Here is a 20,524-nt window from a genome sequence, read left to right as displayed (position 1 = left end):
TCGCTCATCTCTCCATCTGTCCTTGCTCATCTTTCCATCTGTCCTCGCTCATCTCTCCATCTGTCCTTGCTCATCTTTCCATCTGTCCTCGCTCATCTCTCCATCTGTCCTTGCTCATCTTTCCATCTGTCCTCGCTCATCTCTCCATCTGTCCTCGCTCATCTCTCCATCTGTCCTTGCTCATCTTTCCATCTGTCCTCGCTCCTCTCCATCTGTCCTCGCTCATCTCTCCATCTGTTCTTGCTCATCTTTCCATCTGTCCTCGCTCATCTCTCCATCTGTCCTTGCTCATCTTTCCATCTGTCCTCGCTCATCTCTCGTTCATCACTCCATCTGTCCTCGCTCATCTCTTCCATCGCTCATCTTTTCCGTCGCTCATCTCTTCCATCTCTCATCTCTTCCATCACTCATCTCTCCATCTGTCCTTGCTCATCTTTCCATCTGTCCATCTCTCCATCTATCCATCTCTCCATCTGTCCTCGCTCATTTCTTCCATCGCTCATCTTTTCCGTCGCTCATCTTTTCCGTCGCTCATCTCTTCCATCTCTCATCTCTTCCATCTCTCATCTCTTCCATCACTCATCTCTCCATCTGTCCTTGCTCATCTTTCCATCTGTCCATCTATCCATCTCTCCATCGCTCATCTTTCCATCTGTCCATCTCTCCATCTATCCATCTCTCCATCGCTCATCTCTCCATCTGTCCATCTCTCCATCTATCCATCTCTCCATCTATCCATCTCTCCATCTGTCCTCGCTCATCTCTTCCATCGCTCATCTTTTCCGTCGCTCATCTCTTCCATCTCTCATCTCTTCCATCACTCATCTCTCCATCTGTCCTCGCTCATCTCTCCATCTCTCCATCTCTTCCATCGCTCATCTCTCCATCTGTCCATCTCTCTATCGCTCCATCTCTCCATTGCTCCATCTCTTCATCGCTCCATCTCTTCCATCTGTCCATCGCTCCATCTGTCCATCTGTCCATCTCTCCATCTGTCCATCTCTCCATCTATCCATCTCTCCATCGCTCATCTCTTCCATCACTCATCTCTCCATCTGTCCTCGCTCATCTCTTCCATCTCTCATCTCTTCCATCGCTCATCTCTCCATCTGTCCTCGCTCATCTCTCCATCTGTCCTTGCTCATCTTTCCATCTGTCCTCGCTCATCTCTCGTTCATCACTCCATCTGTCCTCGCTCATCTCTCCATCTGTCCTCACTCATCTCTCCATCTCTTCCATCGCTCATCTCTCCATCTGTCCATCTCTCCATCGCTCCATCTCTTCATCGCTCCATCTCTTCCATCTGTCCATTGCTCCATCTCTTCCATCTGTCCATCTCTCCATCTGTCCTCGCTCATCTCTCCATCTGTTCTTGCTCATCTTTCCATCTGTCCTCGCTCATCTCTCGTTCATCACTCCATCTGTCCTCGCTCATCTCTCCATCTGTCCTCGCTCATCTCTCCATCTGTCCTCGCTCATCTCTCCATCTGTCCTCGCTCATCTCTTCCATCGCTCATCTCTTCCATCGCTCATCTCTTCCATCGCTCCTGTCCTGAAGTGATCGGAACGCAGATGTTTGTCTTCACAGGTTCTGGTTCTGCTCGACGTCACACCGGATCAGTCCATGGTGGATGAAGGCGTAGCCCGCGAGGTCATCAACCGCATCCAGAAACTGCGCAAGAAGGTGAGGACCTGGGGCTAGTTGCGTAAACTTAGCCACTATATTAAAGGGTTAGTTCACCCAAAAAATAAATGTGTGTCATTAACTCCTCTCCCTAATGTCGCTCCACACCCGTAAGACCTCCGCTCATCTTCACACACAGTTTAAGATATTTTATATTTAGTCCGAGAGCGTATGCAAGTGTATGCACACTATACTGTCCATGTCCAGAAAGGGAATAAAAACATCATCACAGTAGTCCATATGAGACATCAGTGGGTTAATTAGAGTCTCTTGAAGCATCCAAAATACATTTGGGTCCAAAAATAACAAAAACTACGACTTTATTCAGCATTGGCTTCTCTTCCGGGTTTGTGTTCAATCCTCAAATAAAGATTTGAACGGTTATGAATCTCGGTTATGAAAAATGATGGCACTAGTTATTCGTCAATGAAATTAATAAGGGATCCGATTGGCCAGGCGGAAACAGCCTCAGACACAGGTGAGTGCTTTATTGATCCCATGTGGGAGTTTGAAGTAACAGGTGCGATCTTGTTTGTTTGAGTGATATATCAACACTGACTCAACCAATGGTGTGTGTTTGGGACGGGACTCATGTAAGCCAGTGTTGAGTTTTGCAATTCTGTTCTCGCTGGTTTTCTCCAGAGGAGCGTTACGTCGGTGGATATGTTGGTGAAGGTTAAAGTTATTTCTGCTGTGCTTCCACACCTCTAAAATATATTTACTCTCCTTCTGTCATGTGTTTGTCTCTCTCTCTCTCTCTCTCTCTCTCTCTCTCTCTCTCTCTCTCTCTCTCTCTCTCTCTCGCTCTCTCGCTCTCTCTCTCGGGGTCGAGCTCACTTGTTTTTCCCAGACTCATGAGAGATGCTATTTGGACAATCTTTCCACCCCAGAGTTCTGCATGTGTTCAGCAATTGTTTTGTTCTTAATAAAGCTTCTGCCGTAATAAAGCTTAAAGACAAACGGCGCTTTGAAGTTGTGTGGAAATCAGTAAAGTAAGACAGATTTCCTTTCTTCACCCCCCTCGTCCTTCTTTTTTTTTCTTAATAAACAAGCGTTTTTTCCACTCCAGGGGCAGTGCGAGGGCTATATGTGAGGGGGAAGGGCACATGGACGCCCGCCAGGACCGAATTCCTCGCTTATTGAAAGTCTGAAAAAAAATCGGAGGGAATTTTCCATGGGAGGGAATTAATTTTTCAGCGTTCGCTGAGATGAGAGCTGGTAACCAGGGAGGGTTCATGGAAAAGCAGAAGCCATTGTGAGGTTTTTTTTTCCCTCGGTGTTCAAAGGTGCCGAATGCCCAAGCCCATATTTTCCACAACAAGCCGGTTTGTTTTCTCGTAGTGTCTGCTTTGGGAAAATGATTAGCACTTGCTGGCATTTCCCAGTACACTTCTTTAAAGTGAAGGCAGATTAAATGAGCTATTCGTCACCACTGAGAGACTCGAGTGTAATAGATCACCCAGAGGAGGAGCTGATCCTTCAGACAATGGGCCTCATTCATGAAACACGAGCTGAACGAATGTGTGTGTAAATCGTTCGTAAAGCCGCTCTGACGTACATTTTCGGATTCGTATTTTCAAAATGTTAGTTGGTACGAAAGAAAAGTACACCTGCTCCCAACCACGAGTAAATGGTGCGTAAAACATTTAATGTTCTGATTTAGGCAAACTGATGCCATTGTACGACAGGCCTACCATAATAATATTTCAAGAGTGGATTTGCCCCATCTTTTTAGTTTTGTTTTGTTTACTGTTTAACGTTGGGCAATAGGCAGCGCTCGTCACTGTCATTTTTTATCAGGCCGTCCAATCACAGTGGAGGAGGGGCGGGACAAAAACTACACCGACCAATCACTCCACTAGTACACCAACCGAACAACAATAATAGAGAAGTAAATACTGGTTTTTACTGCATTTCTAAATTCAGTAATATTCTTCAAAATGAGATACTAGTAACACATTACTGCCATGGGTATTCAGCTACCAAAGTATCTCAGCTGGAAAAACGCTGCCCTTGCAAAGTGCTCTCAAGCGCCACCAGCTGGCCGTTTTCAGAAGGGCACCAGGGGCCTGTTCCATGGAGCCGGTTTAGCTGGCTAGCCAGATATGTTTAAGCTTAGTTTGTGCCAATCCTGGGTTTTAGGTCCCATTAAAGTGGTTTGGCTTTTAGCTGTGTTCATCTCCAGAGTAACTTACGCTCCACAGCTAACCTGCTCCAGGGCAGGTTATGTTCTGGATTAGAGATCTCAAACTGAAATTGGGCCAATCAGCTGTGAGTAAAGTGACACACCTCTGATCCAATAAAGCCACTCCCCCTGTTTCTGCTCCAAATTAAAGGTCACGACATAGCAAATGGCTTTTAATGACTAAAGCGTCTGGTTTTTAACAATGCTTATTAATAATAATAATAATTTTGAATGATTTAGATATAATTTATGTAATTATTATACCCTTAATCAATTACACATTTATCATTTTAGCTAATCAATCATTAATTTGATTGATTTGAAAGGCACTTTGTTAAAATTAGTATAAATAGCCTATATAAAGTCATACAAATAAGCTTTAAAATCAATAAATAAAGCTATTTAAAAGAAGCTTACTTAGCTTAAATGTTCAATTATCTCTATATATCAACTAAACTAACTTCATAACTTTTACTTGCATTGATGTATAATATATTTTATAATGTATATCGTATAATATATCTCAGTTTCACTGATCCAGAGCGTGTGATTGGCTGTTCACTGCTGATGTCACAGCGTGTGATTGGCACATACATCGCCATCGATGGGGAATTTTCCTCCGCTCCCTCTTTAACGCCGTGAATTCTGATGTTTTCTCGTCTGGAGCCCTAAATCAGTCAGCTTAGCGTCTAGATGTATCTGAAGGTGTAGCAGCTCCTGCTTGGTATCCTCCGCCACTTGTAACCGTGTTTCAGTCGCGTCAATCCTCCTCTCCGCCTCTTCGATCCTAGTATTGGATTTATTTATTTCTTCCATGACTGCTGTCTTTTCTGAACTCTCTCAGCTCTTTAAGTATGAGGCCGAAATCCCCGGTCTCGCTTTGCCCCGCTCCGAGTTGCATGACGTTATGTGTATCTTCATCGTCCTCCATTGCGCTGCTAGGCGATGAAGTTTGGCTAGCTCTTTCGACATCGAGTAACTCCGTTTGCTTTGACTTTTTAGTTTTCCTTTTGGGCATACTCGAGACCCACTGTCTTGAAGCACACTGTAACCTAAGTTTTTTTTTTTTTTTTATAAATATTCGGGTTGTAGTGGGTAAATGTCCGAACTTGTCGGGAGCACGTTCCCTAAGCTGCCATCTCCTGGTTCGTCTAACCGGAAGTCTCAAAATAATTTCTATGAAAGTTAAGCTTGCAAAGGCATGAACTGAAACGCACCAGACTGAACTGGCGTTGTTAATGTATGCCGCGAGTGTATTCGCGATTACCTCAGCTCTCATCACGAGAGCTCATCAGCTCATTTATCTCACTCCTGCAGTTAGTGCTCAGTGCTGTGAGACTCGTGCGGCGACTCACTCATTATATTGAACACACACGTTCAGTTTTTAATGGTAGTGTCTTCTCTAACTCAGTCACAGTAATCCAGTAGCGGCGGCTTTGGGAATGGCCTCACAGGGCAGCGAAGCATTCTGGGAATTGTAGTCTTTCATCCCCATGAGACAAAAATACATGTTCTGTCGTTTCTCAGTCTAGAAGGCACCAAATTCAAAAATAATTTCACATTTCTACTACATTGATGACCCAGTTTAAATACAGATTCATCTTCCCAGCACTGATGTACCCCTTTAAAACATAAGTTACCTGGTTGCCTTAACATTTTGAGTTCATTGAAGTTAATATGAGTTTTGATTAATTTGAGTTAATACAATTAACATTTTTTGAGAATCGACAACCTTTATTCAAATATTATTAAAAGATTTTGTAAGCATATTGGGTAATTGTGTGTTTTATTTGTGATGACGCAGTGAAACATGCCAAACTATGCTATTTTCATGATTTATCACATTTTTATGTGGTTCAGATACAATAATACTTTGAGTTTCTATTTATTAACCCAATTTCTTTCATTGTATCAACTCAAATTTTTAATTTCAATAAACTTTTTTATATAATAAATAAAAAAAATTTTTTTTAAGGCAACCAGGTTACTTACTTTTTAAAGTTAAACCAACAATATTTTTTACAGTGTGTTGATAACTGAAGCCGAAGGTTCTCGATCCGCCTCGATTGTTTCTGCATTTTCGGGAGCAGATCAGAGCTTTAGCTTTAATTTCTACATTACCATAACTGTTTATTTGTGAGAGTGTGGGCGGGCTTTTGATATCGCCAATGTGTATTTCCAGCTCTCTCCTGCTCAGACTTTTGTCTTGTTTCTAGTCAAACATCTAAAATTTTTATTTACTAATAATTCTATTTGCCATTGGCAGATTATTTTGCTTATTTTAAGCAAAAACTCTCTTAATTTTGAGTTATTTTTTCCCAAAACTAGACAATATTTTTTACTTGTCTAGTAAATGTTTTTTAATGTAATAATTTTTAGATATTTAGCCTAGAAACAAGACAAAAATACTAAGTAAGAAAAGCATTTTTTGCAGTGCATGTTTCCTCAGCGGAAGAGTGAAGTCGCATCATCCATATTTTGTTTAACGGTCTATGGGGCAGACTAATGCTGCGATCCAGGCAAGTTTTTGAGCCTGTAAGTTACGACTTCAAACCACGGCTCACGACTTTGTAGACGTGTAGTTTGACTTTTTCCAGGCAAAGTCACGGCAAACTGCCTGAGCGCGAGGAATTGTGGCAGCGAGATGTAAACAAAGCACTCATTTACAGTCATTTCTATCACCAAAGGTGCTTACTCCATGTTTATTTGAGGGAAACAGAGGAGAAAAAAACGTGTTATACCTTTTATTTTACATTATTTGTACAGCTGCTGGTCATATGTAAGGGATAATGTCCACCCAGCCGGTTGTTATCTCAGAATAAACCCCTCCAGAGTGATCAGGACCCCGAGGCGAAGCGGAGCGTCACTCTGAAGGGGTTTATTCTGCGATAACAACCGGCTGGGTGGACATTATCCCGCTTATTACACGGCTACTAGTCTCAAATAAATAATTATTACACACTAAATATTGTCTCGAGATTAAATATTTTATTAGCTCTTACGCAAAGCTTCTGCGAAGGAAAACAGTTCCAGCCTGCTTTAAGCCTTTATCTATTGCTGCTAAATGTTGAGAATGAACGCTGAAAGGGTTAGTTCACCCAAAAATGAAACCAAGCCTATGATTTACTCTCCCTCAGGTCATTATAGGTGTTTATGACATTCTTCTGTCAGACAAATACAATCAGAGTTATATTTAAAAAGTCCAGGCTAACGTTAATCCCAGCAGTAGTTGGAGCTGTTTTTGAAGTCCATAAAAAATGCAGCTGTCCGTCAAATAACGTGCTCCACACGACTCCGATGGGTTAATAGAGCCTTCTGATTCCAATCGATGCGTTTGTGTGAGAAAAAGATCTATATTAAAAACGTTATAAAGGAAACCCGCCTTGAAGTCTTCCATTGTAACCCACGGCTGTTTAAGCCACAAGATGGCGCCAGCGTTAAGCACAGAAGTAGTACCGGTCAAGATAACTCGCAGTACCCGGATGAGCGGTGTGTGTTATCTGGAAATAACATACCGCTGGAATGCGCGATTGACCAATCAGAGTCAAGTATTTCACAGAGCCGTGTAATAAAATTAGAATATCATCAAAAAGTTTATTTATTTCACTAATTCCATTTAAAAAGTGAAACTTGTATATTATATTCATTCATTACACACATACTGATATATTTCAATGTTTATTCTTTTAATTTTGATGATTATAACTGACTACTAAGGAAAATAACAAATTCAGTGTCTCGAGTAACGGCCCTCGCACACAAAACGCGATACAATCTAAACGAATAAACGAAATAAAAATATAAAACATGCGGTGGTCTTCTTCCTCTCCGCAAAATGAATACAAATCTGATCTTCAATTCCCATGAGTTGTCAATGAAAGTAAAATATCTGAGCTGCATTTTATCAATCATCAGCTCATTTCGAGATCAAAGTCTGCAACATGAGAAAGAGCGAGCTAAGCACTGGTAGGAGCATTTAGCCTCATTAGTTTTAATGAAGATGATTGTGTTTTTGAGCATCTAAGACGTGTGGCAGTAACATTTTCATATGTGATTTAAATAACCAGATGCATTTACAATTGTCCAGTTTCATCTTAATGAATCCCAGACCACCTTCTGAACTGGTTTGTTTGAGTGATCGGATATAAATCTGGCCTGTGTGTGAGGTATGATGTGAAAATGGGCGTAAAAATGGCTGAAATGCAGGGCTCTGGTTCACGTGCGCACGAAACTACTATGATTGTACCTCAAAGTTTTCAGTGCTTACACCACCAAACCCAAATATATTCAGTCAATGACTGTGTTCAATAAACATAAATCATTTGTGATAATCTGTTGCCCAAATGTTTATTTAATGTAATGTTGAATTGCTTTGCTTGTTAAGATAATGTAAACCAATGAAGCAAGAAAACTCAAAGCATATTCATAAATCTTAAAACTTCTGGTTACATGAGCCTAAACTCTTATCAGTAAATCCAGGCCAAAGTGAATCAATCAATCAATCAATCAACTTTATTTATATAGCGCTTTTATAATCACGATTGTGTCAAAGCAGCTTCGCAGTGTCAAACAGGATAATATTGCAACAAAATTAGATTTGGCTGTATGATCTGAATATCAGATCATTGTAGAATACAGTTGAGGATGTGCCGAATATTCTTCTGTTTTATGCAAAAGAGAAATACGACAAATGGAATATCAGATCTGTCTTATGGCCAAAATAAATGCTTTGTTGTGTAAACTGTAACAATGTCTCTCACAAGGAAACAAGACGTAACCTCACTCTCACTTGAAATGTGTCCACACATTACGTCCTTGAGTTTGAGGGAACTGGACCTGGAAAGTCTTTGAAAGGTCCTTTAATTTGAAGTTAAAGGGTTTGTTCAGCCAAAAATGAGCCTGTGATGTTTATCTGATGACCCCCAGGGTGTCCCAGATGTAGGTCTCTTCTTCAGTAGAACACAAATGAAGATTTTTAACTCAGCCGTTGCTCGTATAATGCATGTCAATGGGGTGTATTTCTATGAGAATCAAAAACACGCAGACATACGAATCCATATTAAACCCTGAGGCTCGTGACGATACATTGATGTCTTAATACACCCCATTGACATGCATTATACAAGCAACGGTTGGAGTTAAAAATCTTCATTTGTGTTCTCCTGAAGAAACAAACACACCTACATGTCGGATGTCCTGGGCTCATTTGTGGGTGAGATATCCCTTTAACCAAGGTGTGGGAAAGCTGGTCCCTGCAGTTGATACATACACAGAGTACCTGAGAAAAGTGGAAACTTGGCTGTTGAGAATCATTTGAGGGACTGGTTGCTGTACTCCTGCGTTGCGTATGAGGCTGTAATGTGTCCTAACATGTCGTCTCAGGGTCATTTGGTCCCATCGGATGAGATCACCGTATACTACAGCAGTCATCCGGCTGGGGAATACCTGGATCGGGTCATCCAAGCACACACGGACTTCATCTTGGCCACTACTAAAGCTCCTCTCAAGCCGTATCCAGTGGCCCAGAATGCCAGTGTGATCGTCCAGGAGAAAACTCAGGTGACGCACTGATCCGATACTCGTCTCATGTCTGTGCTCATTTCCTGCTGTTTGTTCCTCTACTAATACATTTGCACTGCAAAAAATGCTCCTTATTTAGTATTTTTTCTTGTTTCCAGTCCAAATATCAAACAATTCTTAAATCAAAATGCATTTACTAGATACGTAAAATGACTTAAGATATTTTTGCTTGTTTTCTGGGGGAAAAAATCAAAATGAAGTGAGTTTTTGCTTAAAACAAGCTAAATTATCTTCCATTGGGGTGAGAAAAATAATCTTATTTCTGTTTGGGAAAGAAACAAGAAACAAGACTTCAATCAGAATCAAGATTATTTTTCTCACCCCATTTGCAGATCATTTGTCAAGCGGCAACCTCCCGCGAACTCTCTTGAAGCCAATACGGAAGTAATGTAAACTGCAATTCCTCAACTGGCCTCTAGGGACAGGCTCCAGAAGGGAGCAGAATCTCATTGAGCCCCATGTTAAAATTCTCAACTTTAAACCAGAAAAAAACATGTTTACAGCCTGCTACAAATTGTGGTTTTGGCTTATAAGGCTAATTTTGATCTTCATGACAACTCTGAGGGGGGTGAATTTTTTTATAACTCATTCGTTTACGTTATATAAAGCCTTAAGGTTCTGCATAATTAAGGGCGTGGTTACAAGTGGATAGCCATTTATCCGCCGTCTATAATTGTTGCGTCACCTCAGCTCCTCGCACATCCCGCCTTTTTGCCCATTTTCTGATATCCGGGAGTAACACACGATGACTCGCTCACAAGATGGCAACGCCCAGCTCGCCCCTACTTTACGCTTCAGAACGGCTTATCTGAATCCTATGGGTGACGTCACGGACACTACGTCCATATTTTTTTTACAGTCTATGTCATTTGTTCTTGTTTTAAGCAAAAACTCTCTTAATTTAGATTTTATTTTTAAGAAAACAAGAACAAATATCTTGTCATTTTACTTATATTGATTTAAGAATTGTTAGATATTTAGACTAGAAACAATACAAAAATACTAAGCTGGAAGAGCATTTTTTGCAGCATGATATATTCTAGGTAGGGATTCGCCTATGCATCGGCCAGTCATCACTATTGGCCATCGACAGATTGTCTAAAAGCATCCGATGATCAGGGCGGATTATATCCTGTCCTGTCCAACATAACAGCGCCTGAATTAGTCCTGTTGAGCTTCTGAATCAGATGAAGGGTTTTCAGAGAGGGAGAATGGCTAAACCTTCGGCAGGTCTTTGGTATGCTCTTCACCAAACGTTATCGGTAACTAGTGTTGTCACGATAGTGCAGTTTCCAACTTCGATAAGATACCTTGAAAAATATCAATATTCGAAACCACAGGGAAAACTGTATTTATCATATATATATCAGTGTTTGACAGCAAATTTTAATTTAGTTTTAGTCATATTTTAGTCACCTGAATTATTTTTGGGTGCTTTCACACCTACCTTGTTTGGTCCGGATTTTCGGACTTTTCAGTTTGGTACGAACCAAAATTACAGGTGTGAAACCTTCCTCGGACCATGGTCCGGACCAAACAGACGAAATTTGGTCCGACGTCAAGAGGTAGTCTCGGTCCGGACCAAACAGAACAAAGGTTCGGTTCGTTTCTTGTGTGAAAGCATTTTCTGTATAGTTCGGACTTTCAGACCATTTACAGGAAGTTCTGGTGTAGGATTAGTGAAAAAACACAGATTAAACTCACAGCACATGTGAGCAGCAGTGATGGAGCGCGCAGCATTTTATCCAGAACCGCTTGTGTACTCATGTCAGCTCGCGTGAACAGAGTGCTCGACTATATGAGTTTCGGTTTATTTATGAGACTGCTCCAGTTCATGTGCAACGCAAATGATCACTCCGTCACGGGATTTTATATTATTTATTTAAGCTTATTTATTAAATTCAGGCAAACGATGAAACATTTATTAAAATTAAGATATAAAATAAAGCTTTCTACAAAACAAATCTTAATGAAGTGGTCAAAATTATTTCTGACTCGATGTCTTTGACATATATTGCACATCTGTGCACGTTTCATAATCAATATAGCCTAGATGAAATTTAAAAATAACATTATAATATTTAAACATAACTATAAAATAAAATACATTGTTTGGCTAAAAAGCCATATCTTCTAGGAGCTTCTCCTTTCATGTCGGCGCCGATAAAATGTTTGCACAACGAGGACGTTCATTTGGTGAATTTGCCTCGAGTATAGTTGGTGCTGCAGATAGTAATGCCATAATATTAACAGTATTGGCAACGATGCGTCTGTTCATTCATTCTTGTCAAAGTGAGCCGCTGAATTGACAACACACTGATGTCAGACGCACGTCCGCTAACAAACCAATCAATGTTAAGATGCAGCCCACATAGATGATGACGACAGGACGCCAGCGCGTCATGTAAAGTTCTTTGGTGCGCTGAGATAACTGCAATGTGAAAGCAAACCAAAAAGAACCAAATGTCCAAACACAAACTTTGGTTCGGACCTTGGTGCGGACTTTCAGGTGTGAAAACGCCCTTAGTCTCCTAAAATCTAATGAGTTTATTTTTATTATAATTCATTAATTGAGCATTTAATCATTACATAACTGACTGTTAAAGGGTTAGTCCACTTCACAATGAAAGTGTCCTGATGATTTCCTCTCCCCCATCTCATCCCATATCTTCATGTGTTTCTTTCTTCAGTGGAAAAGAAATGAAGTTTTTTGAGGCAAACATTCCAGGATTTTTCTCCTCATAATGGCCTTCAATGGGAACCAACGGCTGAAGGTCCAAATCAATGAGGAAGAGCTTCAGAGACTCTGATGATCCAGAGGAATAGAGTCTGAGCCAGACAAACCATCACACATTTACAACACAAATACACATTTATATACTTTTAACCTAGATTCCTCTGGATCATCAGAGTCTCTGAAGCTCTTCCTCATTGATTTGGACCTTCAGCCGTTGGTTCCCATTGAAGGCCATCATGAGGAGAAAAATCCTGGAATGTTTTCCTCAAAAAACTTCATTTCTTTTCCACTGAAGAAATAAAAAACACATGAAGATATGGGATGAGATGGGGGCGCATAAATCATCAGGACATTTTAATTTTTAAGTGAACTAATACTTTAAGGGGTCCCTGCTGGCCCCGAAACGTTTGAGGACCCCTGGTTTATATTGACACAAAACGATATTATCGCACAGATAAATGTGACTGTAATGCTGCGTTCACACCGCACGCGAATGACGCGAATCGCGCGAGTGATTTACATGTTAAGTCAATGCAGAGACGCGAATAGGCATTCTGCGGTGTGATTCGCGCGAATGACGCAGCAATGATCACGCGATTCGCTCAAGGTGAAAAATCTGAACTTTGGCGGATATTCGCGCTGCGTTAACCAATGAGGAGCCTGCTTACTGCTGTCGTGGTGAAGTGACGGATGGGAAACCCAGAGGCCAGAGTAATTTAAAAATACTACTGTATTGTGTCACAAAATGTGGTTTTAATAGTTTTTCAGGTGAGAATGTAGTTGTTTAAAGCTCAAATATGTGATTTATTTATTAAGAGAGCTCCTATTTGAAAATTTGATCTGGTGTTTTCGGAGGTGTGAGACCGGGCGATCAGCGGAGCTCAGCGCTCATCAACCCCGGTGAGAGCAGCCTTAACTCGGCTCGTCTTTCTGCCGACTGCCGCTGCCTGGCAGAACCCCCTCCCATGATGCGAATTCGCGTCTGTTGTGTAGTGAATGTCACACATGAATGAAGCTAGTTTCACGCGCGAATGAAGCGAATGGATTCAAATTGTTCACGCGTCCAACTTCGTGTGAATAGCGCGATTTATTGGCTTCATTCGCGTGCGGTGTGAACGCAGCATAAGCCATTAAGATATTATAAACATTAACATCATGATTTTGATGCTTTAAAACGGTGTATTATGAAAAGCAAAATCAGGGCCGCGCTAGCCATTTGGGTGCCCTAAGCACAAATGCTTGGCGGTGCCACCCCCCCCCCCCTCCCCCCCAACCACCCACCCACCTAAGAAATAACTACCATTCAGAATTTCTTATTTAGGTTCTCTTTACTTCCAAAATAACTGCTGCAAATGAATAATTGGAACTGAACAATGTAAACACAGAAAGTTAAAAGTGCAAAAAAAGTTTAGTGCAAATAGTGTAAGTATGAATTTTAAAGTGCACGTTTTAAACTGCTAATAACCATGCATAACTACACAGTACAAATTACTCAACAGAGGGACTACATCTCTATAAAGAGTCCATTCTGCTATTTTATAGAACTATATTAAACATTTTTACTACCATCAGTTGTCAGAGGCCCTACAGAGGCACACGTCTACATTTCCTAGCTGCAAAATCAGCTATCAGGTCATCATATGACAGTTTCTGAGCCACGTTCCCATTCATAACCACAAGACAAAATATTCAGGGATTCTACTGAAAACCAGAGGGAGACTGCCACAGAGATTCACCTTTTTCTCGACTAATTTGGTCTAGGCCTATATTTTGAAGTACTTAAATTGTCTGTTTGTAATTGGTTGCAATCACTATGGCACAACCACTTAGAATGCAATAAGGACTTTGATGTTTCTTCTGTAACATTTGTTCTCCACCATAAGTCAGGGCAAGTTTGTGGTTCTGAAAATATACATACAAATTGGTAAATAACAATATACAAAAGGATACCAATAGCAGTACACATAAATAATGTGTAATTATGATAACAATGGACAAATAACAGTACAAAGTACTAAACTGTTACACATGCAATGAAATCCGAATTTACTAGCCAATATATTGTCATGTAGGCTAGGCTTATTTATCATCATGTAAGAATCCTGTTCTGAGCGGGGCTCGAACTCGCGGCCGTAACGTCATTAGCGCCATTCCGGCTGCCTTTATGTAAACAACACAACGGTGCATTTACGGCATACACATTTAGCTTGCGAATGTACAATAAAGCATATAGCACTCATGGTAAATATATGTAAACATGTCTTGTAAATAATTATAGTACAGAGGAATACTCGTTCTCCATCAGAATTGTCTATGCACGATTGCGATAGATAAGGATCTATGCTACTACTTTCAGTTCGCGGTAAACTATGATTTGAAACAATCATAGAACATTATTATGTACACATGACAGTCCTTCATAACAGCCTATATTACTTTTTTATATTAACATGCTTTTAGAAATATTTTATTTGTTATTTATACTAGTAGCCTGTTGTGATGATTTTTTCACGACCCAGATTTTTTGGTGCCCCCCCAAGCACTTGGTGCCCTACGCGCAGTGCGTGATGTGCGTGTGCGGAGCGCCGGCCCTGAGCAAAATACAAAAGCATTTGATGTGACCTGACAGTTTCCAGAATCTCTTTTGTGTTTAACTGAAGAAAGAGTCATACAGGTTTGCAGTAAATGATGAGAGAAATAGCATCGTCCTACAGCACGTCTAAAACACACAAGTGCTGCAGAGCTGTGGTTTGACTAAGACATGAACATGTTATATAATGTTTATCTGCTTATGTAGCACGCTGAACTCACAGCGCAGGTAGTGTTGAGCGCTCTAGATGTGCATTGTGTGTGATGTTAACATCAATACGCTATTTAAATGAAATATGAATAAGGCATAATGCATGAGATGATGCAGACTAACCCAAACAGACGCTAGTAATAGAATAGTAATAGGTTCGCATCCAACAGGAACATTTGCTTCCACACTAATTGAAATACACATGAAGACTGTCATGTACAGGAAGAGGAGACCTAATGAACTATTAATGGTGTAGAAACTCACATTATCATCACCAGTCCATGCGCATGTTTTCATTGCCTGATTCTTTCTCCAAATATTCCAGAAAATAAACGCATGGTTAACTGAGGAAGGAAATAATGATGAACTCCTAATATTAAAAATATAATATAAATAAATTATTAAAGGAAAGCTGGTCTCAGCTGTATGAACACTCAAGTTTTCAACTAAAGAAGGGAAAGTTTTATGCTGTTCATTTGTGTTCAGAGAACAAATGTGAAACAGCTCACATGAAACTCAGAAAAAGACAAAAATTCAGTGTTTTTTTTAAATATAGCATTTGATATAGTGAAGTAAAATAACACGACCAAGAGCTTTTTTTGCAGAACATTATCACGATTACAAATGCTGCATTGATTTTATATAGGGCTGCACGAGTTGGGCAACAAAATTGGGTAAAGTATAATAAAGTGAAAACCAATTATTTTAAATTGTAAAAATGTATCACAATTAGGGCTGGGCAAGTTAACGCGTTATTATCGCGTTAACGCATTTATTAATTAACGCCGACAGTTATTTTATCGCGCATTAACGCAGTTATTTATTATTATATTGAAAGGCCGTTGCTCACTGCCTCTGAATACACACACAGACAAACCATTGGTCAGGAGAATACACACACAGACAAAGCATTGGTCAGGAGAATACACACACAGACAAACCATTGGTCAGGAGAATACACACACAGACAAACCATTGGTCAGGAGAATACACACACAGACAAAGCATTGGTCAGGAGAATACACACATAGACAAACCATTGGTCAGGAGAATACACACACAGACAAACCATTGGTCAGGAGAATACACACACAGACAAACCATTTGTCAGGAGAATACACACACAGACAAAGCATTGGTCAGGAGAATACACACACAGACAAACCATTGGTCAGGAGAATACACACACAGACAAAGCATTGGTCAGGAGAATACACACACAGACAAACCATTTGTCAGGAGAATACACACACAGACAAACCATTGGTCAGGAGAATACACACACAGACAAACCATTGGTCAGGAGAACACACACACAGACACACCATTGGTCAGGAGAATACACACACAGACAAACCATTGGTCAGGAGAATACACACACAGACAAACCATTGGTCAGGAGAATACACACACAGACAAACCATTGGTCAGGAGAATACACACACAGACAAACCATTGGTCAGGAGAATACACACACAGACAAAGCATTGGTCAGGAGAATACACACATAGACAAACCATTGGTCAGGAGAATACACACACAGACAAACCATTGGTCAGGAGAATACACACACAGACAAACCATTTGTCAGGAGAATACACACACAGACAAAGCATTGGTCAGGAGAATACACACACAGACAAACCATTGGTCAGGAGAATACACACACAGACAAAGCATTGGTCAGGAGAATACACACACAGACAAACCATTTGTCAGGAGAATACACACACAGACAAACCATTGGTCAGGAGAATACACACACAGACAAACCATTGGTCAGGAGAACACACACACAGACAAACCATTGGTCAGGAGAATACACACACAGACAAACCATTGGTCAGGAGAATACACACACAGACAAACCATTGGTCAGGAGAACACACACACAGACAAACCATTGGTCAGGAGAATACACACACAGACAAACCATTGGTCAGGAGAATACACACACAGACAAACCATTGGTCAGGAGAATACACACACAGACAAACCATTGGTCAGGAGAATACACACACAGACAAACCATTGGTCAGGAGAACACACACACAGACAAACCATTGGTCAGGAGAATACACACACAGACAAACCATTGGTCAGGAGAATACACACACAGACAAAGCATTGGTCAGGAGAATACACACACAGACAAACCATTGGTCAGGAGAATACACACACAGACAAACCATTGGTCAGGAGAATACACACACAGACAAACCATTGGTCAGGAGAATACACACACAGACAAACCATTGGTCAGCAGAATACACACACAGACAAACCATTGGTCAGGAGAATACACACACAGACAAACCATTTGTCAGGAGAATACACACACAGACAAACCATTGGTCAGGAGAATACACACACAGACAAACCATTGGTCAGGAGAATACACACACAGACAAACCATTGGTCAGGAGAATACACACACAGACAAACCATTTGTCAGGAGAATACACACACAGACAAACCATTGGTCAGGAGAATACACACACAGACAAAGCATTGGTCAGGAGAATACACACACAGACAAACCATTGGTCAGGAGAATACACACACAGACAAACCATTGGTCAGGAGAATACACACACAGACAAACCATTGGTCAGGAGAATACACACACAGACAAACCATTGGTCAGGAGAATACACACACAGACAAACCATTGGTCAGGAGAATACACACACAGACAAACCATTGGTCAGGAGAATACACACACAGACAAACCATTGGTCAGGAGAATACACACACAGACAAACCATTGGTCAGGAGAATACACACACAGACAAAGCATTGGTCAGGAGAATACACACACAGACAAAGCATTGGTCAGGAGAATACACACACAGACAAAGCATTGGTCAGGAGAATACACACACAGACAAAGCATTGGTCAGGAGAATACACACACAGACAAACCATTTGTCAGGAGAATACACACACAGACAAACCATTGGTCAGGAGAATACACACACAGACAAACCATTGGTCAGGAGAATACACACACAGACAAACCATTGGTCAGGAGAATACACACACAGACAAACCATTGGTCAGGAGAATACACACACAGACAAAGCATTGGTCAGGAGAATACACACACAGACAAACCATTGGTCAGGAGAATACACACACAGACAAACCATTGGTCAGGAGAATACACACACAGACAAACCATTGGTCAGGAGAATACACACACAGACAAACCATTGGTCAGGAGAATACACACACAGACAAACCATTGGTCAGGAGAATACACACACAGACAAACCATTGGTCAGGAGAATACACACACAGACAAACCATTGGTCAGGAGAATACACACACAGACAAAGCATTGGTCAGGAGAATACACACACAGACAAACCATTGGTCAGGAGAATACACACACAGACAAAGCATTGGTCAGGAGAATACACACACAGACAAACCATTGGTCAGGAGAATACACACACAGACAAACCATTGGTCAGGAGAATACACACACAGACAAACCATTTGTCAGGAGAATACACACACAGACAAAGCATTGGTCAGGAGAATACACACACAGACAAAGCATTGGTCAGGAGAATACACACACAGACAAACCATTGGTCAGGAGAATACACACACAGACAAACCATTGGTCAGGAGAATACACACACAGACAAACCATTGGTCAGGAGAATACACACACAGACAAACCATTGGTCAGGAGAATACACACACAGACAAAGCATTGGTCAGGAGAATACACACACAGACAAACCATTGGTCAGGAGAATACACACACAGACAAACCATTGGCCACAGGAGAATACACACACAGACAAACCATTGGCCACAGGAGATTACACACACAGACAAACCATTGGTCAGGAGAATACAGTGCTGTCTGTAGCCGAAGCCAAGGACTGACATTCTTTGTCTGGGACAAATAAAATATAAAAATAACCAGAAACGCGAGAATGATTCAGATTTTGTTTTTATTATATTCAATGTAAACAGCGATTGATGAGTGTATCTCTGCCTCTGGTACGTTAGTCGCGTTGAGGATTCGCGCACTGGTCTCTTCGTGAGAAATCAAAACAAGTGAGCAGCGATATAAACTCACAGAAGAAACATACTGGGTCAAACTGAGTTTTTGTAGTTGCTGATATTTATGATTTATGATATTGTTAATAACACAATCGACTTTGCAATCGTGAATTGTTTAGCATGAATGGTGTAGCCTAGTCCAATAAACAGTAGCCTAATTAATATTAAGTTACTTACATTTTAGATCCAAACAACCTTTTTTGTTCCATTTCACCCATGATTTCACCGACGAAAATAGTTCCAGAGGAAAGCAACACTCAGCGCGGTGTTTTGTTACTGAATGATTCGGTGTTTTGTTACTAAATGATTCAGTGATTAGAATGAATCATTTGAATAAACGACTCAATGACTCACTTATGAAGACGATCACATGCTGCCCCCTATTGGCGGTTATGTTTAAAATTATGATTGCATCTTATTGAGAACATCAATCTTATAACATTATTTATTGCAGCTGTATTTTTTTGCAGTTTAGATAATTTAATTTGATTGGTAACAGCCTATAGTGTCTTTACTATTATAACTGAATTCATTAATCAAATGTAAGAATTTAACAGGAAAGATGATGCATACATTTAATAAGATTTTAAAAAATGGCCTTTATAAAATTAAATAACGCCCTGGGGTGAATATCACAAATATGCAGATTTAAGTCGGCCTATGTTAAAGCTGACAGAACACTGATGAGAATATTACTACACAATCAATATATTTATAGCACCAATTTAATTTAATTTGATTAAATTAATGTTTAAGTTGATATTTACAAGAAATATTGTAACTGTTACTAACTTTTAACTGCTGTAAAAAGCACCTTATTTGTTTAAAGTGTTCGCAAACCATATGTTATTGCACTTTTGTTCATTTAGCAGCACTTTTGTATTCATTATTGATTTTTGCGCATACTGTGATTAATCGCAATTAAACGTTTTAATCGTTGCCCAGCGCTAATCACAATATTACATTTTTTTTCTGTATTTTTGATCAAATAAATGCAGGCTTGATGAGCAGATGAAACTTCTTTCAAAAACATTACAAATAGTAATGTGTCCGAACTTTTGGCCTGTACTGTGTGTGTGTGTGTGTGTGTGTGTGTGTGTGTGTGTATATATATATATATATATATATATATATATATATATATATATATATATATATATATATATACATACATACACACAGGTATATTGAAGCGGTAGTGGATTGCAGAAATCCCCCTTTCAAAAGCTCCAGAAGTAAAGCTCTAGCAAAGGTAGGATTAGGATTAGTAACTGCTAATATAAGCACTCAACCCCAACACTTTCTATTGGTTGCAGAGATGCAAACGCCTCACCTTTAGGTGAGAAGTCACCTTTTGAGATCAAAATAGGTCACCTATGAGATTTGTGAAGAACGTGTTTGGCGGGGAGGGGGTTCATTCAGGCTGATCTTTTTTTTCTCGTTTTGTAAAGA

The 20,524-nt window shown here is 40.3% G+C and overlaps 1 protein-coding gene across 1 annotated transcript in view; it reads left to right on the top strand.

Annotated features, from left to right (window-relative positions):
* The window catches only part of iars1 (isoleucyl-tRNA synthetase 1), a 134,514-nt gene that overhangs the window by 94,561 nt on the left and 19,429 nt on the right, over window positions 1-20,524 (top strand). Inside the window, exons 28-29 of the mRNA XM_067431363.1 lie at window positions 1,589-1,684; window positions 9,252-9,428. Of these exons, the coding sequence (XP_067287464.1) occupies window positions 1,589-1,684; window positions 9,252-9,428 (273 nt within the window). The remainder of the gene's footprint in view (window positions 1-1,588; window positions 1,685-9,251; window positions 9,429-20,524) is intronic.

This window comes from Pseudorasbora parva, chromosome 22 (assembly GCF_024679245.1).
Source record: "Pseudorasbora parva isolate DD20220531a chromosome 22, ASM2467924v1, whole genome shotgun sequence".
Taxonomy (NCBI): Eukaryota; Metazoa; Chordata; class Actinopteri; order Cypriniformes; family Gobionidae; genus Pseudorasbora; species Pseudorasbora parva.
The sequence above is the reverse complement of the archived record's forward strand: the minus strand, read 5'-3'. Positions and strand labels throughout refer to the sequence as shown.